Here is a 27246-nt window from a genome sequence, read left to right as displayed (position 1 = left end):
AAATTGACAAGACTTGTCTGCAAAACAGGCAGACTTGACCTACAGGATATCAAAGCTTATGCTAGCACTTCATTATTTAGGACTGTGGTAATAGGTAGCACAGGGTGGTACTAGGACAAATAGAGAGCTAATAAACAGACTCACATGCATAGTGAAAGCTGGAAAATGGTCTAGCTGGCATTGCAGATCGGAGAGGAAAAGATGGGCTATTCAGCAAACAGTGCTGGGAGAACACATTATCCACCCAAAAAATGATAAAAATGATCCCTATTCATACTCTACACACACATATATGCATGCACACAAACACGCCTGCATGCACACGTACACAATGTATGGGAAATTGACCTTAGGTTTCTATCTCCCTTGAAACCTGATAGAGGTAGAATTTCAGCTGTGCTGTGAAGCAACAATTCTTATGATAAAAAAAAAAAAACAAAAACCCATGATTGAATATATTTGTTCTGGAAGACTGTGAATGAACCATAAATATCTGTGGGAAGCTTCCCTGACGCCACATAAGTTCTAACTAGGCATTTTCCTTGCCAGCACCTGAAAGCTATGTCCTAGTTAGAAGAGTTATTTGGTTCCTATGGAGCGTGGGGATTCTAAGGCAGTGTGATGTCCTTCCCCGTTTCTGTACTGTTGCTGTGGGGCTAAAGAAGGGCCACTGGAGTGCTGGGTGGACTCTCACTGAAGGCATGCATGTCTGTATTATGCTTCCTGTCCTATATCCTGGTACCAGCATACCTACGCAGGTATGGAATATCTAACTGATCAAGAATAATGTATACACACACACACACACATCCCACGTGGATTAAGAAATTGAAACGTTAAAGGCAAATTTTTGAACATTTGGAAGAGACTGTATTTATGACCTCAGAGGAAGGAGTTCTTCATACAAACCATGAAGAAAACGACTCCATCAAATTTTTAAAACTTCTGTTCATGCTTTTCATCAAACCCATCATTAAGCGAGTGAAGAGATGAGGCACAAGCTGGGAAGCAGTATTTGCAATACACTTAAAAGATTGCAAATGAAGAACACATATGACACAATAAAAATAAATAATCCTATAAAGCAGAACAAAGACAGGAACAGGAATTTCACAGAAGAGGAAAAAAAGAACACCTATAATTCCTGAAAAGATGACTAATCTTATTTAGTTAGAAATTACATTAGCCAGGGAAATGCAAATTAAATATCAGATATCATTTCACACCCACCAGACTAAAAAAGATGTTAAGTCTGGCAGTACCAATGATAATCAAGGATGTGCAACAGTGGGAACTCTTTTCTTTTTAAGTTTTTTTAAATGTTTTCATTTATTTTTGAGACAGAGAGAGACAGAGCATGAGCAGGGGAGGGGCAGATAGAGAGGGAGACACAAAATCTGAAGCAGGCTCCAGGCTCTGAGCTGTCAGCACACAGCCCGACGCGAGGCTCGTACTCACAGACTGTGAGATCATGACCTGAGCTGAAGTTGAACACTTAACCGACTGAGCCACCCAGGCGCCCCAACAGTGGGAACTCTTATATGCTGCTGGTGTGATTATAAATTGGAACAACTACTTTGGAAAATATCTTGGTGTCACCTAGTAAAATTGCACAAGCTCATGTTTTACCGATGTGATGTTCATCACAACTGTTGTACCCTTACACTATTACAGTACCGTTCACTATATTCCCCATTCTGTGCCTCTTAATCCCACGATTTATTCATTCCATGACTGAAAGCCGGTTATCTCCCACTCTCCTTCACCCATTCTGCTCATCCCCTTTCTCCCTTGCCCTCTGGCAACCATCAGTTTGTTCTTTGTATTTATAGGTCTGATTCTGCTTTTCATTTATTCATTTGTTGTTTTTTTAGTTTCCACATATGAATGAAATCAGGTATTTGTCTTTCTTAGTCTGACTTATTTCATTTAGCATAATACCCTCTAAATCCATCCATGTTTTTCTAAAGGCAAGAGCGCATCTTTTTCATGGTTGAATGATGTTCCTTGTGTGTGTGTGTGTGTGTGTGTAGCACTTATTATTCATTCATCTATCAATGGACACTTGGGTTGTTTCCATATCTTGGCTATCGTAAATAATGTTCCAATCAACATAAGGGTGCTTATAACTTTTTGAATTAGTGTTTTCATTTTCTTTGAGTAAATACTCAGTAATGGAACTATTGGATCATATGGTATTTCTATTTTTAATTTTTTGAGGCACCCCCCCATACTGTTTCCTACAGTGGCTGCACCAATTTACATTTCCACCAGCAGTGCACAAGAGTTCCTTTCCACATTCTCTCTAACACTTGGTATTTCTTGTATTTTTTTATTTCAGTCATTCTGACTAGCACGAGGTGGTATCTCATTGTGGTTTTGATTTTCATTTTCCTGATGATGACTGATGTTGAGCATCTTTTCATGTGTCTGTTGGACATTTGTAGTCTTTGGAAAAATGTCTATTCAGATCATCTGCCCATTTTTTAATTGGATTATTTGTAGGATTTTGGGTTAGTTGTGTAAGTTCCTCATATATTTTGGATATTAACCACTTATAGGATATATCCCTTGCAAATATCTTCTCCAATTCAGTAGATTGCCTTTTTGCTTTGTTGATGGTTTCCTTCATTGTATGATAGCTTTTTATTTTGATGTACTCCCAATAGTTTATTTTTGTTTTTGTTTCCCTTGCCTTAGGAGACATATCAAAAAAAAAAAGGCCAATGTCAACACTGCCTGCATTCTCTTATATGAAGGTTATGATTTCAGGTCTCACATTTAGGTGTTTAATCCACTTTGAGTTTATTTTTGTGTATGGTGTAAGAAAGCAGTCCAGTTTCATTCTTTTGCATGTTGCTGTTTAGCTTTCCCAATACCATTTATTGAAGAGACTATCTTTTCTCCATTGTATATTCTTGCCTCCTTTGTTGAAGATTAATGGAACATCTAAGTGTCGGTTTATTTCTGGGCTCTCTATTCTGTTCCATCAATCTCTGTGTGTGTGTGTGTGTGTGTGTGTGTGTGTGTGTGTAGGGGGTGGTTCTTGTTTAATTTCTATTATTATTCTTTTGAATACACACACATAAAAACTCTTTTTATGTATTATATATCTTTTAACATAAAAATAATATTCGATGTAAAGAGTTTGCCTTCTAAAGGATGGATATTGGCCAGTCCCAGCAGCAACATCCTGGAGAGAGGGGAGTCTTCTCACTGCACACTCAGAGGCCACACTCATGATACAAATGAGGAGCTCTTTGCAATGGATCCTCCCTTCTAAAATCAAGACCTCAGTCACTGAAACCAACAGGATTCATAGCAACAGGATTATTTATTCCACACATACCTGGTTGTGAAAGAAAGCCATTCTGCAAATCATTTGTGGCAGCATGAAGAGGATGCCTCAGCCACGGCCACCTCTGTCGCTCCTACACCTATGGAGCCTGCAGACCTCAGCTGTACCATTCCAGATGCCAGCTTTCTTTCAAGTGGCTCCTTTCAGCAGCCCAGCTGAAGCAAACTCTGAAGACAGTTTATCCTCCGTGGAATTTGGGCTAAAAAGAACTTCAAATTAAGACACTTCCCTAAGGAGAACATGAAATTTAAAGCCAACCTTTTTGGGAGGTTTCAATCTTTAGGAGAATGTCTCCTGTATTTCCACGGGATTCCCACAACCAAATAGATTCCAGGGATTCTGCAAGCTTTCCTCTCCAAAGGGCTGCAGAGCAGAAGTGGAAAATAACACAGATTCCTAACCCCAGAGATGGCTGAACTGTGAAAGATACTTTTATGAAATGTTATTTCAGTGCATGGCAATGTAGTTAAAGACAGAATGAGCTCAGTCCTTAATGTCCTTGTGTGATATTTCTTCATTTTTAGCAAAGGCACCCTCATTCCCCAATTTCAAAAGCATGTCATTTCGCCACTCAATTTTCTTTCCTTTAATGTTGGCAAAACTCACTAGAAATGATCACTATTGCACAGTCTTTATAAATTAAAAATATAGGTGGCAAATTTTTAATTGATTTATTAATCAAGCCTGATGTGGGGGAAACAGAAGCACGAAACAGTTTTCCCCCATTTCTCCCTGTGATGTTTCTGGTCACTCATAGCTAGGGCAGACATTGGAACCCAGACATCGGAAATTCTAGGCCCCTATCAGAGTCCAAATGGACACGAGACATGAGATTGTGCCTTCCCACCTTTCTCCAGTGAGACCTGGCCCTGGGCAGGACGCCAGCTTGCAGATGAAAGGGCAGGTCAGGGGCCTTCCTCCTGCCCCCCTAACCTATCCCCTCCTCTTCTGCAAGTTTGCTCATCTGTGCTGGAGACCGCCCCCCCCACCCCACCCCACCCCGCGGTGCTGGAGCCACACCTGTCACAGGGAGTGGGGCCCACGAGAGGGAAGGAAAGCTCTACCCCCACTGGCACTATTGTAACCTGGCTTCATGCACTTTGGGCTGGTTATTGGATAACACTGTTTTTGTCGCTGGTGCTTTTGTGGGTGTTTTGGCAACCTGCCCCGTCAGTGTGGACCGTCCCTGCGTTCTCTTGGCCCCGGCATATGCATCTCTAACTGGCTGGCTGCTTGAGGCTCCTGGGACTCTGGTACCATCTTCAGCTTCTCTCTGCTGGGCTGAATTAGCCTGGCCGGGTGGTCTAAGACCTGACGTGAGCCCATGCTGCGTCCGTCTCTTGCTTGCTCCTGGATCTCATCCAGGAGAAGTCATGAAAACTCTCGAAGGTCGGGTCCATCCAGAGCCCAGAGCGTCTCCTTCATCAGCCGTCCAGCTGGTATCTGGGCCGTTGCCTTTCTCATCAGTGTCCCTGTTCAGCCTGCTCTGACTCTGTGACTCTAAGAGGCACATATCTGGCTTTCTGGGGTGGTACCGCTAAAGCCCCACTTGCAGGCCTTGAAGAGCAAGTGAGCACCCTCATCTCTCCTGCGTGGGGGGAGGTGGGCATTCACAGCGCACTTGCAACTCTTTGTGTGTGCAAGTCCCCATTCTCTGCTCTCCCAGCACTTCCAGCCCTTGGTGTGGGACCAAGGTTTGGAATTCATCATCCAGCCCCGAGCACTCCCTCTTCACAGGTCCTCCAGAGGAGGCTGCTCTCTTTCTCAGCTCGCTAACACGTTAATCGTCTTAGGCTCTCAGGCAGAAGTTTTACTTACCATCCCGTGTCACTAGGAAACTAGACACATGTGTGGGGTGACTGGGCAAATACAGGACAAGAAATGACCCAGTAAGAGAATCCAAGCAGGATGTGGTCAAGTGGTGTTTCAAGGAAGAGCATTGCAGGTGTCAGTGTGAAACTGAGTCAATACTTAGGAAAGGAGTTTAGCTGTAGACACAGGTGGAAGGAGTAGGTTGATTCAAAGGGCTAGGATTTCACAACAGGTGAAATATGAAAATGAACAAGTAAAACAAAAAGTAAACTTTAAGCAATATACTTACTTTGTGGCCTTCCTTTGATCATTTTCTTGAAGTTTATTTATTTATTTTGAGAGAGAGGGAGAGACAGTGTGAGTTGGGGACGGGGAGAGGAAGAGAGAGAGAGAGAGAGAGAGAGAGAGAGGATCCCAAGCAGAGTCCACACTGTCAGCCCAGAGCTCAACACGGGGCTTGAACCCACCTGAGTCAAAATCAAGAGTTGGACGCTTAACCAACTGAGCTATCTAGGCACTCCTCCCTTGGTCATTTCCAAATAAAGTGGTCTATTCTCTCTCTGGTTCTATAAATGTTATATATCTCATAGGTAAAGTGATCAATTTAGTTACTAGTAATGACCAAAGAGGAGAGTTACTCAGTCACGCACGCACTCTGTGCTCTGCTGTGCTAGATCCTGAGGAATAGAAACAACAACATATGGGCCCTACTCACAGGCAATTTATTTCTGAGTTGGGGGAGCCTAGCAGGGCTGGCCAGAAAAGGAGCCCCTGGGCCTGAGCTGTGATAGGTGATTGCAGTGCACCAGGAGGACTGTGACAGAAAGGTCACTCCAGGCAGAGGGCGCTGCACCAACAAAAAAGTTTCAGAAGGTCAACAGTGCCTGCAGCAGAAGCGAAAGAGGTGGGCAGGGCACAGCTGCATCAGCATCCAATATGGCGGCTTAAATCACACACATATTCCTGTCTATCCCATAGTACAATAAACATGTAAGGATGGTCCAGGGCAGAGGTCAGCAGATGACAGGCTGGGGGCTCAAGTAAAATTTTACCAACTCACACATTTCTCATTCCTAATCCTTACAAGAACCCTGTGTAATAAGCACCGTCATGTTCACGATGCAGATGCAGAATTGAGACTCCCAGTCCTGAGGTAGTCAAGGAAATTCTTCAGGTCTCACATTAATTGTCACCTAGTCAATCAAACCTTTTCTGACCCTCCCAGAACACCCTGTAGTTCTCCCTTGCAGCCTTTCTGTAATTCTGAACATTCAATTCTGACAACGTGATGCAAGGGCTTCATGAGGGCAGGAGTCCTGTGTGTTCACCATCATCTATAGTGTGCAACAGTGCCCAGCACATAACAGGAACTCACTAAACATCAACTGACTGATTGGCAGTGTAGTGTAGCGATTTGAACCCAGGACAGACTTCTGTCTGCTGGCCATATCACCTTACCTGGCAGATGGCTGCTGCATCACTAGCACTGTTTCTCCTCCTCTTGTATCCAGTACAGCTCCTCACCACTTAGACCATCTTAGGTTCCTCTGTCCCTTCCTTCACATCTCTCCCTTTTTTCCCCACCCTTCTTCCTTGCTTCTGCAGCCTCTTCTTGATAGACTGTATCTTCTCCCCTTACTAATAGCCTAAATTAATTATAGGTCATGGGATTAGCTCGATAAAAAAAAAATGAAATGTCAAAATAAAACCAAAACCCTTTCAAATAGGCTGTTGCTTTATTTTGAGAGATGTATTCTCAAGGATTCATGTACTTCAAAATCACAGAATCCCAGCTTAGTTTTTCCATAGAAATAAGTTTAAATTGGGGAAACACTCGCAGAGAGTATACATATACAAGCGTTGTAAACTCAGGGCCTCGTTAAGATAGGATTAATATTACAGCCAGGTCTCCAACATTTTTCCATTATCCTTTCTGGTTATACACAATGTTTTGCTAATTTGAAAGTGGACCTGTTTTACTGCTGCATTATATTTTCAAAGCATCAGCCCTAATATTTTGCAGAGAATTTTCTCCTAATTACAATGGCAGGTGCTGGCCTTCTTCACAACTTCTTATTATATCTTCTGTTCTGAGTTTTGATTTGGAGCCATACTTTCTAGCACCATCACCAGCACGTAATAAATGCTTGCATAACATTGTCATAAGATGTTTAGAAAATACGCTAAACTTTTCTTACAAGGAAAGTCCTTGTAGAAGTACTGATGCTCAATCACAATCCCAGACTTTAGCCTCTACTACAAAGCTGTAATCATCAAGACAGCATGGTATTGGCACAAAAACAGACACATAGACAAATGGAATAGAATAGAAACCCCAGAACTAGACCCACAAACGTATGCCCAACTCATCTTTGACAAAGCAGGAAAGAACATCCAATGGAAAAAAGACAGTCTCTTTAACAAATGGTGCTGGGAGAACTGGACAGCAACATGCAGAAGGTTGAAACTAGACCCCTTTCTCACACCATTCACAAAAATAAATTCAAAATGGATAAAGGACCTGAATGTGAGACAGGAAACCATCAAAACCCTAGAGGAGAAAGCAGGAAAAGACCTCTCTGACCTCAGCAATCTCTTACTCGACACATCCCCAAAGGCAAGGGAATTAAAAGCAAAAATGAATTACTGGGACCTTATGAAGGTAAAAAGCTTCTGCACAGCAAAGGAAACAACCAACAAAACTAAAAGGCAACCAACGGAATGGGAAAAGATATTTGCAAATGACATATCGGACAAAGGGCTAGTATCCAAAATCTATAAAGAGCTCACCAAACTCCACACCCAAAAAACAAATAACCCAGTGAAGAAATGGGCAGAAAACATGAATAGACACTTCTCTAAAGAAGACATCCGGATGGCCAACAGGCACATGAAAAGATGTTCAACGTCGCTCCTTATCAGGGAAATACAAATCAAAACCACACTCAGATATCACCTCACGCCAGTCAGAGTGGCCAAAATGAACAAATCAGGAGACTATAGATGCTGGAGAGGATGTGGAGAAACGGGAACCCTCTTGCACTGTTGGTGGGAATGCAAACTGGTGCAGCCACTCTGGAAAGCAGTGTGGAGGTTCCTCAGAAAATTAAAAATAGACCTACCCTATGACCCAGCAATAGCACTGCTAGGAATTTACCCAAGGGATACAGGAGTACTGATGCATAGGGGCACTTGTACCCCAATGTTTATAGCAGCACTCTCAACAATAGCCAAATTATGGAAAGAGCCTAAATGTCCATCAACTGATGAATGGATAAAGAAATTGTGGTTTATATACACAATGGAATACTACGTGGCAATGAGAAAGAATGAAATATGGCCTTTTGTAGCAACGTGGATGGAACTGGAGAGTGTGATGCTAAGTGAAATAAGCCGTACAGAGAAAGACAGATACCATATGGTTTCACTCTTATGTGGATCCTGAGAAACTTAAAAGAAACCCATGGGGGAGGGGAAGAAAAAAAAAAAAAAAGAGGTTAGAGTGGGAGAGAGCCAAAGCATAAGAGACTGTTAAAAACTGAGAACAAACTGAGGGTTTATGGGGGGTGGGAGGGAGGGGAGGGTGGGTGACGGGTATTGAGGAGGGCACCTGTTGGGATGAGCACTGGGTGTTGTATGGAAACCAATTTGACAATAAATTTCATATATTGAAAAAAAAAAAAAAAAGAAGTACTGATGGTCAGGGGTGCCTGGGTGGCTCAGTCGGTTAAGCATCTGACTTCAGCTCAGGTCATGATCTCTCAGTTTGTGAGTTTGAGCCCTACATCGGGCTCTGTGCTGACAGCTCAGAGCCTAGAGCCTGGAGCCTGCTTTGGGTTCTGTGCCTCCCTCTCTCTCTGCCCCTCCCCCGCTCATGCTCGCTCTCTCTCTCTCTCTCTCTCCCTCCGTCTCTCTCTCTCTTAAAAATAAACATTAAAAAATAAAAACAAAGAAGTACAGATTCTCATAAACAGTGTGGTTCATATAATTGTGATGAGGAGAGCCGCTATTTCTGTTTACAAGATCATTCTGGCCATGAAAATAGCACAAATTTAGCCTACAATTTACTCTGCTAGCAAGCTTTTTTGGATGGGGCTAGGGGGTGATTAAAATTGTTCACTTTTTTGTGTGTGCAGAAAATGAGACTTAATTTGATATGGCATTGTTTGAAATGCACACAAAATGTAACTGTACATTTGATAAAAATCAACGGGGCTGTGTCTTTTAAAACTTTTCAGTAGAGTGAAAAACAATCACTGCTTTATTTCTGCTAGTGTATCTCTAGCTGAATGCTGAAAGTATACACAGACTCTGTATTTTTTAAGTCAATGATAGAGAAACAGAGACAGCAGGAAATCAAGGAAATATGAGATTTTGCAATAATTTGCCATTTTGAAAAATTCCTTTTTTTTGAAAAATTACTTTTTAAATATACTCTAGGAAAAAATCAAATAACCCAACCTTTCCAGCCCTGTGATTAACTAAATCATTAATAACAAAATATATCACCAATGGTTTAGTCCTAATGGAAGAGGTGAAAGATAGGGAAAGTTTTCACTGCATTAGAAATTAGACTATATAACAACCAGAAAGAGAGAATTTGCATATATAATATATATATATGTATATGTATGTATATGTATATGTACATATGTATATGTATATATATATATATATGTATATGTATATATATACATATGTATATGTATATATATGTATATATATATACACATATATGTGTGTGTGTGTGTGTGTGTGTATATATATATACATATATATATATATATATATATATATATATATATATATATATGCTTTGTACTTCAGGTTCAGAAAAAAATTTAGGGCATTTGGAGCCAGGCTAGTACTAAATAAGTCAATGATTCCTAGTAAAATAAAAAATGAGTTTAAAAAAAATGATTCCTATGGGGCACCTGGGTGACTCAGTTGGTTGGGCATCTGACTCTTAACTTCAGCTCAGGTCACAATCTTGCTGTTTGTGAGTTCAAGCCCCATGTCAGGCTCTGCACTGACAGTGTGGATCTGCTTGGTATTCTTTTTTGCTCCCTCTTCCTCTGCTCCTCCCCCACTTGTGCATGCACACGTGCTCACTCTCTCACGCTCTCTCTCAAAACACATAAACTTAAAAAAATGAGTTCCAGAAGAGGAAGTATTTAAAGTTGTACAAATACTCAGAAAAATGACCAGACCATTGGAGCAGACACATATCTGTAGTGGATGCTGTAGGGTGCAGTACAGATCACCCAGCTGTTTGAGTGAGTGTCTGCTGATGGCTCAACCCTGAGTCTGTCCCCCCTCCCTCCCATTCCCAAGAGCTGATTTCCACTGAAGGGAGCTGCCTTGCTCAAGCCATGCCTCCTTTCCAGAGGCACCTACCTCGTTACTGGTTTCGGGGGTACAGAGTCCCACCTCTTGCTTCATTTGGGCTAACAAATATCCAGTTGGATTGGCTGAAGCCTCTGTTGCGATTTCATTGAAGCTCAGCTTCTCTCAAGGGATGTTCTGCTTTCCTCACACTGTTAGCAGTGTTGCTACTGAGAACATTCCCCAGTAAACCTCCTGCAAGCTCATCTCAGTCTCAGAGTTGATTTCCAGGGGACTCACCACAGTAAAACAAACATGAGAAGTAAAGTGATTTTTAGTATGTCTTCATGTAGAAATCAGGAAACTATAATTTTCCTATTTCCCATTCAAAGATTGCAGAGAAAAGATTTCAGATAGTAGAAGGCAGAGTAACAAGCAGCCGCAAGAACAGAAACAATGCCTGTAACATCCAATTTTCAGAAGAGGGGCTGAGCGGAGTCTAGAAAGTTAACAGGTGAGTTTTTCTCAGCCACGGTTCTGGAAAATCCTCAGTTTCTTAAGCAGACTCTGTTCTCCCTGACATGCTCTCAACCGGAGAAGCAGGCAGAGGTCACCAGTGATGAACTGGATATGATGCATAAATGTAATAGAGAAATCTAGTCCAACGGGTTGTCAGGTGGCAGGGAAAACAGAGCTCTGCACTGAAAATGCCCCAGTTTGGGTGAGGCTTTTTCCCTGAATCTTTAATAGGGAAGAGAGAGAACCCACATGTGATTCTCATTCCTTGATGATATATTATCTTCTTCCAAAAGTACAATAAGTACTCTGAAACGCTACATTGACTTCAAAAGTTAATTTTCATAAAAGCCCTGTCAGTTAATCAGATTTCTTTCCTCTTCTTTTGTAATCACCCTCTTTCCCTCCCTACATGCCCTACTTCCAAACCCAGTCTCCTCTTGTCCCCACGCCTTCCTCACCTACTCAGCGCTCACAAACACTACCTCTCAATTTGCCCTCCTTTCTGCCCACCCTCCCCAACACAACTTCGTGCCAGTTGAACTATATACCATAGGTGTAATCGACATGTAAGAAGCTTCCCAGGGGCTTCATTTCTCCTCTGCTGTTTTTCTTCAAATTGACTTCTCCCTCTGTAGCCCCTGCCACAGTTAATTGGGTGAGGGGACCCTAACTTGGGGGAACCAGTCAGGAGGCTGGACTGGACTAGAGGAGCTCGTACTTCTCTGTACATCACCACCCCATTTGGCATTCAACCTAAAGAGTTTTGCAAACCTCAGGGCTGAGATCACCTTTGGAAGTGACCACTGAAAGATTTAAGCCAGCCTGGTTTAAGCACAAGAGCTGTCACTGTGCGCAAGTCAATGATGTCATTTATGCCTCAATTTCCTAATGGTTCAAATATGGATGATACCACCAAGCTCCTAGTGTTCTGAGAATTAAAACTGAATGGAGCCTGGACAGTGCCTGACACATAACAGCAGTCACTTGGCAAAGGAGGTCTGGTATCTCTTCCTCTAATATTGATGATAAAGCCGGATGACTCCCCTTGAGTGTGGGCTGAGTCTAGTGACTCACTTCTAACAATAGACTACAGAAAGAGAACACTGGAAAGAGTACACTGCAACTTCACAGTGCAGAAGACTGGTTCTGTGTTAGGTCTTTGCACAAGACAACTGGCTTTCTACTTGACTTTAGCTATTAGCTTTGTCCTGAATCAACTGCAGGTACATGAGTTTCAACCGGGTGACCAGTCTCCCCTGACTTTGACCCAGTACAGATCCCTAGAAATTGAACCTGGGGCCAACATCATTTTTCTGTAGGGGTACAGTACTGAGATTCCAGAATAGAGAGAGATTTTGGAGTGTGCAGCACGGAGAGGAAGGATGGGATCACCTGGAGAAAGCACATACATTAGGAACAGAAAGATCAAGGCAGAACATACATTAGGGAATATCAAAAATTCTGGGGACCAAAGAGACTGGTAAGACATGTATGAGGAGAAGCAGAGGAGTGTCAGGGAAACCAAAAGTTTAAGGATGCAAGCCATCAGTGAGCCATGAAATCAACTTACTTGGTTGTAACTGATTGGCACTGAAAAAGAATGCAACTGAAAATATCAGAGTTTCTTGTGTACAGTTAAGGATGATTACTATGTTGGGAAACTTCAGTTTCAGCTGTGTCTATGTACGTGTTTACTGGGTTACTACGTAAAAATTTCCTTCCTGAGTTGTAGTCAAAGACATTGGAAAAGCACTGAGGGAGGAGTTCCAGGGGGAGGAACTGTCCACAGACCCAAATGCAGTAGACAGGTCTAGAAAGGCAAGAGATGAATCAAAATGTCCACGGGGTGTGAGCTCATGATACAGTGGAGTGGTAATGATTTTGCAATACATCAGTGTATCAAATCGACGCTTTGTATGCCTTGAACTTACACGATGTTATATGTCAATTGTATCTCAATAAAGCTGCGGGGATAATGTACATCAGATACGACAACAAGGAGGTGTGGCGACCTGGTCAGAGTAGTTGCCACGGTGTATTGGAGGAGCACCCGCAGCGCTGGGTGGAGAGGTGTGTGGGAGTTTAGAAGGGAGAGAACAAGAATAGATCTCCTTTTCAAGAACCTTGGCAGAGAAAGGAGGAACCAGGTAGCTATGGAGGGGACTTAAGATCAGGTGTATTGCTTACTAAGCATAGGATTTCAAAAAATCTATAGAAGCAGCTGAAGATACAGGCCAAAGTGGATCATATGTGGAGCAAGCTCTGAGAGAGAAAGGGTCAGGAGAATGGCTGCAAGAGCTGACTGCGGCCAGGGAGTGAGGTCTGGGGGAAGCTCCCAGTCTAGCATAGGTGACATGTGGGTGCACATTAGTGAGAGATGGAAACTGTGGCAAGTTCACATGTGAAAGCCTGAATGTCCTCCATAAAATAAGGCTGACATTCAGACAAATTGTGAGCTCTTAACAATTTTTATAATATTGTTGCTCTTCCTACAAGATGCTAAATAATCTCAATTATGGACACTGCAAGTCATGTAAAGCTGTTGCTCAGCCGGGCGCAGGACTGTAATGGGGCCCAGGATGGGTGCTGAGGGTGCACTCCAGCCCTCGGGGCAGTCAAGAAGAGGTGGGCCCAGGTATGTGTTACAGAGCATCTCAATGATGGCAGAGCAAGAGGTGGGACAGGTCATGCTGTTGGCAGCAGGGACCAATGTGTGAGTTCTCTGAGTTCAGATTACATGGGAAGCCAGGATGTTCAGGCAGGCGGGAGTTTGGTTGTGACAAGCTGGTGGTACATTTTGTACCCCCTGGTGGCAAGAGGTACCAGACGGGACCCATTAACCTCTGCAGAAACCTCTGTAAACCTTTTCTGTAAAGGGCCAAACATTAAGTATTTTAGGCTTCGAGGGCCATTCAGTCTTTGCACATAAAGAAATGAGCATGGTCGTGTGCCAACAAAATTTTATTTACAAAAACAGGCAGTGAGTCATGGTTTAAGGACTCCTGCACTTGAATATTTTAGTAGGAATATTATTAAAACAGTTTGATATTGTTCCCAAATGAAATCATGGCTTAGAGAAGGCTGTCATTTAGACAGTGATCATACGGGGCGCCTGGTTGGCGCAGTCGGTTAAGCGTCCGACTTCAGCCAGGTCACGATCTCGCGGTCCGTGAGTTCAAGCCCCGCGTCAGGCTCTGGGCTGATGGCTCGGAGCCTGGAGCCTGTTTCCGATTCTGTGTCTCCCTCTCTCTCTGCCCCTCCCCCGTTCATGCTCTGTCTCTCTCTGTCCCAAAAATAAATAAAAAACTTTGAAAAAAAAAAAATTTAGACAGTGATCATACATTAAACAAATCTTAAAAACACATAATTTAGGGGCACCTGGGTGGTTCATTTGGTTAAGCATCTGCCTCTTGATTTCAGCTCAGGTCATGATCTCACTGTTCATGGGTTCGAGCCCTGTATTGGGCTCTGCACTACCAGTGCAGAGCTTGCTTGGGATTCTCTCTCTCTCTCTGTCTCTCTCTCTCTCTCTCTCTCTCTCTCTCTCTCAGAATAAAGAACTTTTAAAAATACACAACTTATTTGGAAATTATGTGATAAATGGTTGGTATTACCATTGAGATCTTTAGGAAAGTAGTTTTATGGTACAGATAACTGTGCTTTAGGCTATGAAAATGGATGTCACTTAAACTTTATGTATTGATTTGTATAGTACTTTATATTTTTCCCTATCAGTTACCCATTTTGAGGATCATCCTTGAAACGACAAGGAGGGAGACAATTGATCTGGGGAGAGTAATGAAAGCCTGGAACAGTTGGAATTAAGCAATTTGATTTCCATTTCTTAAGGACACTACAGTGATTATAGGGCTACACGAAGAACCCACGTGAGGCTTGGGATCCTGACATTTTCAGAGATGGCATGATGGGGAGATTTTTTCCTGACTGCACACGTGTAACAGCAGATTGTGGGGTGAGGATTTTTGGCTGGAGGGTCAGGCACAGACACACAGGAGTAAGGCATGGTGCCCACCATTGGGCAAGTCAGGAAGTGTTAGTAACTTCTAACCACGTCTGGTCATCTGCGTTTCCAGGCTTCCCCTGAGGCACTCACCCACAGGTGAGCATAGTATCTACTTCTGTTAACATTTCTTCCGCTCCCATTAGCTTGTATGTATAACGAGACCACCCTTAACTTTCAGAACTCGACTAAAGAGACCAAAATGCTCTTCTGCCTTCACAGGGAACAAATGGGTGCGCACTTCAGGACAGCAAAAAGAGCTGGTAATTACTGAAAACCTACTATGTGTTGTTTTTGTCATCGAATGCTCATCAACGTCTTGAAGTAGATAACTACTCCCATGCTAGAGATAAGTTAACTGAGATTTGGGGAAATTAAGAAGACCCTTTCAATATCACAAAATTAAGTGGCATAGTTAGATTTAAATCCGGCTCTGCTCCTTCCCAAACACCAGAACCGCAGTTCTCTGTGTAGAGGCCACTGTGTACAGTCCCTGGACCAGCAACCGCGGCACCTGAGAGCTTGTTAGAAATGCAAATACTGGGGCGCCTGGGTGACTCAGTCAGTTTAATGTCTGACTTTGGCTCAGGTCACGATCTCACAGTTCGTGAGTCTGAGCCCCGTGCTGGGCTCTGTGCTGACAGCTCAGAGTCTGAAGCCTGCTTTGGATTCTGTGTCTACCTCTCTGTTTGCCCCTCCCCTGCTCATACCCTGTCTGTCTCTCTCAAAAATAAGGTAAGTATTAAAAAGAAGAAATAGAAATGCTCTCATCCCAACCCAGACCTACTGAATCAGAGACACTGGGGAGATGGGACCCAGCAATCTGCTTTCACACGGCCACCAAGGAGCTGTGATGCATGCTGAGGTTTGAAACCACTGCACCTACTGCCTCCAGGGAAGAGGGGATACTGCGGTAAGTGCCAGGTTATAGGACAGCAAGCAAGAATAGGCTTGGCCACACTGAGAAGCCCTGAACAAAAAACTAAGGTGCTAAGGGAGGAGACAGGGCAGCAGGGGCGTTGATTTTTCTGGCCACTCGATGTCCAGCCCTTCCAAGAGCAATGCACTCCTATCACAAATTGCTGTGGATAAAAGGAAAGAACTACACGAGAGCTATTTTGTTGATATCGATTCTTCTAACAACCTATGTGCTGCCTGGTATTGCTCTACTGGAGATGGGGAACAAGTTAAGTAAGGGGCCCAGGGCCAAATTACCATGGGGGACAAACTTTGGGCTTCCAGAGGACTGCTGCCACCCAGCCCTGTGGGCACACCTCCTCTACCTGCTGGCGGACATCAGCATGGGGTTGGGTGTGGGGGAATGAAGACCAGCAGTCCCCAACGTGGAGGGAGTCTACATCAAGCAGCTCTCATCTAACCGGTGCTGTTTTCACACTGCACACCTTCTGGGTGTCCAGGTGAGACGGCAAAGAGGAGGGAGGACACAGCACCGGTCAGGGCTGGGTGAGGTGCCTCCCGCCCCTGCCCCCTGTGCATCTGCCCTCCTGTGAGAAAAGCATTGCCAGAACACGACAACTCCCAGAGCCATCTATGGCAATGCTCCCTGACCCTCAGAGGTTTCAAAATGATTAAAACCAAGAGCAGCCCAGACCTAACAGACCCAACCCATAACTTGTTCTCGAAACTTCCCAAACCAACGCAGAAGCCGAAACTCGCCCCACCCATTATGCCTCCGGGCCAACGGGCAGGACAAAAATTCAGGAAGAACGTTCAATGCCCAGACAAGTAAGTGTGTTGTTTTGTTTTTCCAAGCAGTACTGATGGCTTAAACAAACAAGCGCTCACACCTCCAGCCAGGGAAGGGCGTGAAGGAGCAGTCAGGTGCGTGAGCAGGAGGAACACAGGACACTTGGGGTTCAGGCAGGAACAGCCCACCCCCCAGAAGAGCCCACTTTATTTACGTGCCCAGTCAGTGCTTTCCCACAGGATTCTTGGGCCATTCTGTGCAAGCAGGAAGACCTCATTTATGACTTCCTTTGAAAAAGGACTTAGAAGCATTCGTGGATTGTATTTATGTGGTATCAGGTATGGGATGTCACTCCATTTTGCCCTGGTGCAAGCAGGGTTTCTTGCCATGTAAAGGCTGCATGAGGCCTTCTCTTTCTACAACCGGGGCGGTAGAGGCAGTTTCAAATAAAATTAAGCACTGCTTAGTCACACAGTTTTCCATTCTTCCTGTTTTCTGCTTCTTTGATTAAATGATAGATCCTAAATGGGAGCAAACGTTATTTGTCAAATCTTTCACAACAATCCTTTTTAGAAGGAGGATCTTAAATAATAAATCATGAGTCACCTCTTTTCTTTCCCCCAAACTGCATTAAGGTCAAGTTGCAGCACTATTGATTTCCAAGTGTTCATTATCTGCCTTTTCTCCAAGGGTAGGCTGTTAAAGGTAGTGAGGGTAAAAATCGTTCCTAACTAACTAGCTCACTCTTGAGCTAACTGCCAATTTTTGGCACACGTTAAAGCTCTCTCAGAGAGCTGGTTACCAGACTGTCACTTCAGTCAATGTTAAAAAGCATAGCAATTTTTTTTCTGGCCACCCACTGACCAAATAATTTCTCTCCCGTTTCTTGAGATTTGCATACAACTTGAAATGGTAGAGCAAAGGTCCAATGAACGTTTTCATGGCATTTACCAAGAGACACAGAATGTGGGGTGGGCAGGGGGCACGAGGGCAGTGGGAGGGTTGGAAGGTGTAAAGTCACAGCACTGGATACCGTAACTAGACACAAACGAAGGCCAAGTCTACCAAAATGGTGGCTCAGGTTCACTGGGCTCTGTGCCTGTCTTCGCTCATAGCCGAGGTTTAAATAATCTCAAGTTAAAACAGAACCATCACCACTATGATAAATACAACTCTAAATATATAGTTACAGGTTCACTGTGTTTTGACTGAGGGCGACAAAGCAAAATAAAGCAATAATCGAGACCACAGACTCTAGTCAACAGAGAGATGAATTCGAATTCCAATTTTGTCATGTGCTGGTTGACAGTGCAAAAGTTCTTAAAACGATCTGAATCTTAATTGTCTCCTTTGTAAAGTGGGAATGGCACCACTAACCTCAGGGAATTGTTCTGGAAATTTGAGATTGTGTTCAGTTAGCTTGGTGTGTGGCACATAGTAAGTGCTCAGGAAGCAGGGCCATGGTCACTACTATTTCGCTACACCAAGGGGCAGCTCACTGTGTGTTGTAGCAGTTAAACACTGATGCCTCAAAAGGTCCTTGGAGGATCAACCCAGTCAGATTCTTACCCAGTCCGAATTCAAGAGCCTTGGCTTGTCACAGGGACTGCCCACTCTCACAGTTGAAAATTACACTGTCCTTCTGGCCAGCGGTGAAGCACAAAAATTCTCCAACCTTCCACACAACCTGCTGAACAAAAGTAACCGGATCAGGTTCTTCTGGTTGGTTTCCCTTTCCCGCCAGCTGTCTGCTTTTAAAAAAACGCTCCCTCCCGCAAAGTGGGAGTGTCCTTTACATTGCCCAAATCACGCTGCGTTTATTTCATCCAGGTTTTTCTCCGTGGATGACCTATTTCTTAAACCCACCTGGCCCCTCCTGATACATAAAACCTTCAGAGGTCTCCCTTTGAGAGAAAGGAGTCAGAAAAGGATATAAATCAAAGTGAAATAAAGTAGACGCAAGGCACTAAATGAGCACAGTGGACCCAAACCTAGAAACCCAAGGACGTTGCATGGAAATCCAGAGAGACCCTTTTCTCAATTAGTTGTTTCACACTTTCTTGGTGGAAACTGGCTTTAACTTGGGGATAGCAAGCTGGTAAGTCCAGTTACGATGAGGGGGCTGCTGCTGTGAGACAATTGCTAACCTTACCTTTAAGTGAGCCGACATGACGGATTAAAATCCTTCCCCAATGGTGTAACTCAAGGGCCTCTATGTAACACCGCAAGTGAGAAAGTTTTCTCTGCCAGAGGACGAGCATGCGTCCTCATTTCTGAAGAACACTACTCTTGTGATCACATACTGCTGGCTCCGTGGTAGAGGCTGCAGAGCTGCTAAAAGCCCTCCTATAACAGGGACACCTGTAATGACAGCAGTCACCCACTTTCTCAGAGCTGACGTTTTATGTATCCCATTTAATCCTACTCTAAGTCTGTGAGGGGTATTACTGCCCTGTTTTAGAGACGAAGGACCTAAGGCCTGGTCATGTCAAGTAGCTTACCCAAAGCCACATGGCCAGGCTGGGATTCAAACCCATGTCTATAGGATTCCAGTGCTGGGCCATGCTGACTCTCAAAACCTATAACTCCAGGGCACTATGTTCAAGGGCCTATCTGTGTTCGCTCTTCCTGAGTTTTTAAGTTATTTTACTGTGCAGTCTTCTTCTTATGGATGCATTTTAAAACATAATTTGGTTCCTTTAGATTTTTTTTTAATGTTTACTTATTTTTGAGAGAGAGAGAGAGAGAGAGAGAGAGAGAGAGAGAGCACGCGAGCAGGAGAGGGGCTAAGAGAGGGAGACAGAGGATCCGAAGTGGGCTCCATGCCGACAGCACAGAGCCTAATGCAGGGCTCAAATTCACAAACCATGAGATCATGACCTGAGTGGAAGGTGGACGCCTAACCGCACCAGCCTCCCAGGTGCCCCTAATTTGGTTGCTTTAAAACAGCTTAGTATCGGTCTTGGGTTGATAGCTGTATGAAGCTGAGTGAAGGTAGATGGGGGTTCACTATATGATTCTATTTTTGTATGTTTTTGACTATTTGTAGTAAGAAGTTTGGGTTTTGTTTTTTGGGTTTCTTTTTTTAGTTTTTAAATGGGCTTTTTGGAAATTTGGATGAGGTGACACTAATCGCTGAAGCGAGATTTCAACTCTCCACGGTGTCACGACGCTAGGATAACCCTGACTTGCCTTCTATGAACGAGCAGCTCCGGGGCTGTCCCTGTCAGTGTTTGTGCAGCCCTGTCACACAGCCGCCACCAGTGTCAGTCGCTTTCACGAGGTCAGAGCTGGCTGCTGACAGCAACTTTCTGACAAGGGAAGAGTGTTTCCTGGCCTCCACCCCACCCAGTCAGCACGTCTTCTTAGGTGTGCTGGATTTCACAAGAGGTGGGAGGGCTGCTGCCCTGAGACGGCCCTGTCCTCCACCTGTGCTTCCTTACCTGCGGCAGCAAAGACGATTTTACATAGAAAGCCTGGGCTGGTCAGGACTACACCTCCAAGGTGTTTTTCAGAAAAAAGCAACACAAAACAAAAAACACAACATCCAGGGGCGCCTGAGTGGCTCAGTCGGTTAAGTGTCTGACTTCGGCTAGGTCATGATCTCATGATTTGTGGGTTCGAGTCCCGCATTGGGCTCTGTGCTGACAGCTCGGGGCCTAGAGCCTGCTTTGGATTCTGTGTCTCCCTCTCTTTCTCTGTTCGTCCCTGCTCATGCTCTGTCTCTCTGTATCAAAAATAAGCGTTAAAAAAGTTAAAACACACACACACACACACACACACACACACACACACACACACACACATCGAGGCAAATAGTTCTAGTTTTTCTTACCTGTACCTTTTTTTCCAATCAATGACTTTTTTTTTTTTTTCTGTTTTATCCACTTAGGCACAATTTCCTTGCTAAAAACAGGAAAAATGGGGCTACAAAAAGAGCAGGTGAACAGGTCACAATAATCTTTCCTGCTTTTACCTGTCACTCCCACAAGACAAACAGGCAGGCTGTACAGCAAACGCCTCCCTTTCCTGAAGGAAGGAAGGGCCAGACTGCGGGGTGGGGATGGACAGTGTTCCTCTAGGAAGAGGTCAGGAAATTTGGGCACCAGCCTCAGAAGGGAAAGGTCTCCTATCGCATAATTACGTTTTCCTTCTAATGACAAGAAGGGAAGGCCTCACTGGAAAAGGTGGGCATGTTCTTGAGTTGGGTCTCTTTGGTCGATGTTCCTATGGTGAGGTCTAAGTCTGGTTCCAGCACCCTGGCATAAGGAGCACAGCAGTGTTCCCCGGGCACAAACAAGTGAAATGAAAGTAACTTTTCCCTTCTCCAGGAAGGGGGAACAAAATGTTAAAAACTAAAAACAAAACAAGCAAGCAAACAAACAGGTGAAAATGTAGTAGAGAAGGTAGGCCAAAGGAAACATAATTACGTACATAAAATTTCCTAGAAAAATTTAAGCACACTGTCTATTGTGCCCACCACATTCCACCAAAGCTGTGATAAACTGAGTAGCAAAGGGTAGGCTTAATGTGAAAACAAAAAACAACATCCAATTTTATTTGTTCTTTAGCATTGAGATAACTCTCCCTGAATAAAACCAATTTGCTTACCTATCAGCCCATGAGTTAGTGGCATCATTTTCACAGGCCTAAAACAGAGTATGCCAATATCTTAAAATGGAGAAGACAGAACGTTCCAGAGATTGGGAAGCAAGGTAAAAAACTGAGTAGCCCAAAAACCACTTATGCACCATGGTACTTCCAACTCAATAGTTTAAAAAAAAAAAAAAAAATATATATATATATATATATATTATATATATGTATATGTGTATATATTTTATATATATATATGTGTGTGTATATACAAACAACTTAAAAAGCAAAATGAGGGGCACCTGGGTGGCTCAGTCTGTTGAGTGTCTCACTCTGGATTTTGGCTCAAGTCATGATCTCATGGTTTGTGAGTTGGAGCCTGGCATCAGGCTCTGCACTGATACCGTGGATCTTGCTTGGGCTTCTCTGGCTCCCTTTCTCTCTGCTCTTCCCCCACTTACATCCTCTCTCTCTCTCTCAAGAATATATATTCAAAAAAAAAAAAAAAAAGAGAAAAAGAAAAAGAAAATGAACCCAGTAAGTAAATGCACAGCAGTAATAGAAGATACTGTATTTGGTTGGTTGAAAGCAGATTGCTAACGAGTCCAATTGGCCAGCCATAACCCGAAGTTATTTGCCAGAGTGAAGGGCACTTCTGGGGTCTGTCCTGTGTGGCAAAAGGGCAAGAAATTAACTCAAAACTGACCAGTAGTTTGGATATTTAATGGATGGGAGCACACTGTCAAAGAATGCAGCTACTTGCCATCATCTGAACATTACAAGGTGATAAGTTTAAAAAGTTGTATGGTTAATTCCAGGGTGATTTTATTTCATGGAGAGAAAACAAAAAACCCAACAATATCGTGATTTTCCTCATAGTAACTGGCATTTTCATTTCTCTTTTATCACATTATACAAAAAAAAAAAAAAAAAAAATCAACAGAAATGCACCAAAACATACCCCCATACCTCTTAAATTAGCAGACTTAAAATTAAAACTTGAAGCAATATTTTGTTATATTTTGACTCAAACTCTATTTACAAATTAAATTGCACTTACAAAGATAGCAATATGTCTAATATGGTTGTAGGTTATTTCGCTTTATTGTGGTTTTATATCTCAATATAAAACTTTTAAAGCTTTCTTCAATAAAAATCATACTTTCTTTTGCAGTACATAATTCATTTACTCACTGGATTCCTGAACCAGTTTTCTCCTTTTGTGCTTTTCTGATTTTATTTTACAAATGGCATATACCTTCCAAGTAGGTACAATCAGACACTGTACTCATTATAAGAGACTCATTCATAAAAAGTGTTAAGAAACGAAATATTAGCAGTCTAATCCTTTGGTTCATCTTTCTAAAAAAAAAAATTCAACTGATAAAATTTACAAATTGGTGGTAACTCTTCTTTTTGGCTAAAAACAAATCCACCAGGTAGATTACTGATTAAAATCCAACACTGCTTTAAAAGTACCACATTCTTAGTCTCATCTGACTGCTTGAGGACGTCACTGTGTGCAACTCGTTTGACATGACACAGGATACAGTAAGGCACAAGTGGATGGTAAAAGAGAAAACACTTTAGGACTCTTGCGCTTTTCTTCCTGCACAAATACTAAAATATGTACCGTTTCCATGATAAAATAACGAAAAAGAAATACACATTTTTTTTTGTTATGAAATACCTATACAAAAATTTTTAAAATTTACACCATCTGAGCTGCCAAAAAAGGTTTTAAAAAAGTATCAATTATTCCCCATACATAAAACTCTCTCATCAGTAGGTCCAAGAGAAAAATGTCCCGGGCGCTTTACAGGAGGGAGGAGGACAAAAAGAATTCCCCTTCCTGTGCTCCCTGACCCCAACATAAGACAACACCAAAGGTCAGATGTTTACAGTAGTGTATTCTACTTATCATGACAAACGACTGGAAGCTGGAGGAAAGGAAGCACGCCTGGACCGCAGTAAGGCACATCCGTGGACAGAGCAGCAACCCCGGCAGGCGGCCTGGGGGTGGCGCGTGCCTCCCCGCCTTCCAGGGAAGACCAAGGACTGCGTGAGGCTCCTCCAGAGGGCACGGGAACATCTCAACAGCAGGGGGAGACACGGGAGGTAAAACCTGCAGGTGAAGTTCTATACAGAAGTGGTCACTCGGTCAATGGTGTGATTGACCTCGTTCTTGTTTGAATCCAGTCCTTTAGCAGCATTCCGGTCGTTCCGTAAATTCTCCACTGTCTTTTTCATATTCTTTAGCTCCCCAGGGTGTGGAGTGGCTCGCCTCAGAAGTGTTCTCTGCAAACAAACAGGGGAGTGAATGTTTTGCTTTTATGCCTTTACTCTTTCCAGCAGGCGGCTGGGAGGCAGTGGCCTCCTTACCTCTGAGGAGCTATGAGTTAGAGTGGGTGGGAGCACCTCCTCCTGCCCCACGAGTGTTTATCGGCTGCTTACCAGTAAGCACTTAAGGGAACATGAACGTGGCACGGGACTGGTCTAGTCAAGACTGAAGGATTACGTTCACAATAAAAGGGTACTTCGTAAAATGTGAAATTAGTGTAATATGAAAATAAAGTTCGATGAACAGCAAGAAAAAAAAAGATTAAGATGTTAGTGTGGGGTGCAGAGAAAGAAGAAGATAAAGGGGTCAAAAACTTAAAATCCCTGAAATGTCCTATTACCCCAAGTGGTTCTGACTTCCTTCAACCCTGGAGGCATAGAAGTAGAAGGAAAAGGAAAGAGAGAGAGAGAGAGAGAGAGAGAGAGAGAGAGAGACAGACAGACAGACAGACAGACAGAAGCGCTTCTTTTCTTATTCCGCCGCTGTGTGTGTTATTTACATCACCTACTGGAGTTCACAGTCTTCTAATAAAGGCTATGGTGCTGGAAGTGAAGTGATATGGCAGGGGCAATCTTTAAAAAAATGTATTATTTGACATGTTACATGCCCTCTGGCTCATAAAACAGTATCTGTATCTTTTAAATGGACTGTCCAAGGAGTTTCAGGAGGAGCCTAAAGTACGTTAACACAAAACTGCCAGGGCACTGTTGGCGGCCATGAAGGAGAGGGTGAAATCATCCCCCTCCAACAAGGCAGGAGGAATCAGCTATGAGGAGTCATTTCTGCTCAAGTTATTTTTTCATGACTAATTCCTACTTTGCAATCCACTACTGTAAATGGATGAAGTCCCATTTGGTGACAGCTGGAATAACAAAGACTACAGACAGTAATTTAAAAACCACACATTGCTTTGGGGGCTGCAGGTACTCCCTCTCAGCTCTGCTTATGAAAAATCTCAATTAGTGCAAGGAGTTTAAGCCAAAGTCAACTTGTAGTAAGATTTCGAGAGTTGTCACTGACTCCTGGAGATGTCAGCTGCCTGAGAGACATTTTCAAGTGTGAATGGAGTAAGGCTAAGTAGTACTTTCAGATCTCTTCTTGATTTTTGGATGAAAACTAGTAAATTAACCCAACTAATATCACAAGCACTCTGCCTAAAGGTGAAGGGAAGAATGGTTACGTGAAGAAGACACAGAAGCATGGCTCCACAGAAGGCAAGCTAAGTCACACTGCGAGATGTGAAGGGAGTCAATGTGGTACACCTATAAACGGGCGTGGGGAGGAGACTTCCTTCACCGAGAACAACAGACACAGAAAAAATTCCCCATCAATTTACTGCAGGCAAGAAGGGAAGCTATCACAAATAAAGAAAAAGAATATACACTATTCAAACAAACAAAAAACAGAGTTCCATTTGCTTTATATACATTTGGTGAATCAGTACCTAGAAGTATCTAGTTTTGCCTTCTAAATTTTTTTTTTTTTTTTTTACATGCTGAAGGCAAAGCAGAGAACAGTCAATTGGAAATTAAAAGAAATCCTTATTTTCCAGGTAGGCCATCAATTTCCACCTCCATACCGTTTCATTGTCTTCTTCGTCTTTCTCGTCTTCCAAAAATCGGATTGCACTGACTCTGTTCACGGCACGCTCATTCCAGGCCTCATCGGAGACATCATTCACCAAGCTTTCCAGAGCCCCACAGCGAGGCAGGTTCTCTGTCACGACAAAGACGACATTATCTGGGAAGTCGGTTCATGTGACTGGTAACTACTATGCAGTATTTAAAAAAATTTTAAACGAAAAGAAAAAAGTCTGGGACAGGGTTGCCCTTTCTTTTCAATGATGCATGATTCAATCTGAGATCATATAAAAGATCTGTTAAATTAAGGCTTAATATTTCATTAGAGAATGTCATCATAATTTGTAGAATCCTTTCTCACAATTCTTTTCTATACACTGACTTTGGGACACCAGTACTTTCCTCAGTAACACTTTCTGCCTTGTTTTTCCCCTGGGGTCTTAAAAGCTCTTCTAACAGGGCTGGGATTGGCAAGATGCTTTGGGGCCTTTCCACTTAGGGGACTCCTGTTCTCCCAGAGCACTCTAGGTCTCTTTTATAAAAACCAGCTCTCAGAAAAGGATTTTTATAGCAATTTGATGTTACTAGGAATATTTTTTAAAACCACACGTAATTTACAACACAAAGGAACAATGACTCAAAACAACAGAAGGGCTGCAACGCTGTTCCACAGTGGTGTTCAGTACTAATCCTCTAAACCATCAGTTTGGATTTTAAGGGACTCTGTTAACTTTTTAAAAAGTATCTGTATTTTCAGCTTTAGCCACAGTTCAAACCCAAAAGGCTGTTTAAGGAATTTCAGATATGATAAGCAGGTGTGAGGGGTACGTTTTCTGCAAAGGTGCAGAGGAGCCTTCCCAGAGGAGACCCCCAGTGACCTCACCCAGGCTGGTCCGAGGAGTATATTAGACAAGTTACAGATGCATGTGGGAGTAAGAGGTCGTATGGATAGACATTAGCTCCTGTTCCTGTTAGTAGGAGCATGTGGCCATGTGAGTATTGTCCTTAAATTCACCTTGGCAAGTAGGTTCAGAAGGCAGCTGAGGAAGCAAGACACAGGTCAAAATCTTCTCTCCTGTGGCGTGATCTGTGTCCGTCTGGAACGTGAGCAGAGGCTGGGACTGGTTGTCCGACAACCACAGAGCCTTCAGCTTCAAGGCGGTCAGGGATAAAGGCAGATGTAATAGCCTAATTTAAAACAAAAGGAGACATCAGGGTCTCAGATTTTATAATGACATCAATTCCTGTCAATACAGACTGAATAAAAACATTACAAAGAACCTCCTGGGATCGGGTTCAACATGGAACAAGATGTTAATGTTTATAATAAGATCCTTGACATATTCTTTGTGAGCAGACTCCTCAGTTCAGTCACTGGGCTTCCCTCTTCTGCCGTCATCTTTCTTATTAGCTCCTCTGGCCATGGGGCAAAACATGAGGAAATTACGGAACACATGAGTCAAGTCTTGCACTAGGAGGTTTCGATTTAAAGAGAAAAAAAGCCAGAGTAATTGTGGAAGAACCCAGAAGCAGCAGTTTTTACTGAGTCAATGGCAACAGCCTCACCGACGATTACCTGTTTCCAGTAGCACCTGGCAAATCAAGACGACAGGAAGGAGATGCCTGGGATGTTGAAGAGTTTAAGTGGCAATTCAAATAAAGATTAAAAAGTTTTTCTCTTGGATTGCATTTCTCTAGGGAGCTTATTTTTAGGTATCAATTTCAAACATGTATCTTCCAGGTTCTAGAAGCTCCCACTTCCCAGACTCCTATGTGATAATTAATGTCCACTGAGATCGTATATATTAAAACACTTTAAAAATTGTAATGTGACACCTGAAGATTAATTTTATATTTATGTTCACACAAATGTCTGACACAGTGTCTACACTCAATTAACTCTATTTAGCAAAGATCCGCACCAGGAATCATACGTACTTGGTACTTGCCAAAGATTACTTTAGTGCAGTGGTTCTTAACCAGGGG

The 27246-nt window shown here is 43.0% G+C and overlaps 1 protein-coding gene across 2 annotated transcripts in view; it reads right to left on the bottom strand.

Moving 5' to 3' along the window:
• Positions 1 to 23229: 23229 nt before the first annotated feature.
• Positions 23230 to 27246, bottom strand: part of LRRC1 (leucine rich repeat containing 1) — a 132373-nt gene continuing 128356 nt past the window's right edge. For both annotated transcript variants that reach the window (XM_042939076.1, XM_042939077.1), the window contains 3 exons: positions 26276 to 26448; positions 25260 to 25396; positions 23230 to 23637 (listed from right to left, as the gene is read on the bottom strand). In XM_042939076.1, the coding sequence (XP_042795010.1) occupies positions 23479 to 23637; positions 25260 to 25396; positions 26276 to 26448 (469 nt within the window). In that variant the 3' untranslated portion in view covers positions 23230 to 23478. The remainder of the gene's footprint in view (positions 23638 to 25259; positions 25397 to 26275; positions 26449 to 27246) is intronic.

This window comes from Panthera leo, chromosome B2 (assembly GCF_018350215.1).
Source record: "Panthera leo isolate Ple1 chromosome B2, P.leo_Ple1_pat1.1, whole genome shotgun sequence".
Classification (NCBI taxonomy): Eukaryota; Metazoa; Chordata; class Mammalia; order Carnivora; family Felidae; genus Panthera; species Panthera leo.
This window is presented reverse-complemented; position numbering and strand designations above follow the sequence as displayed.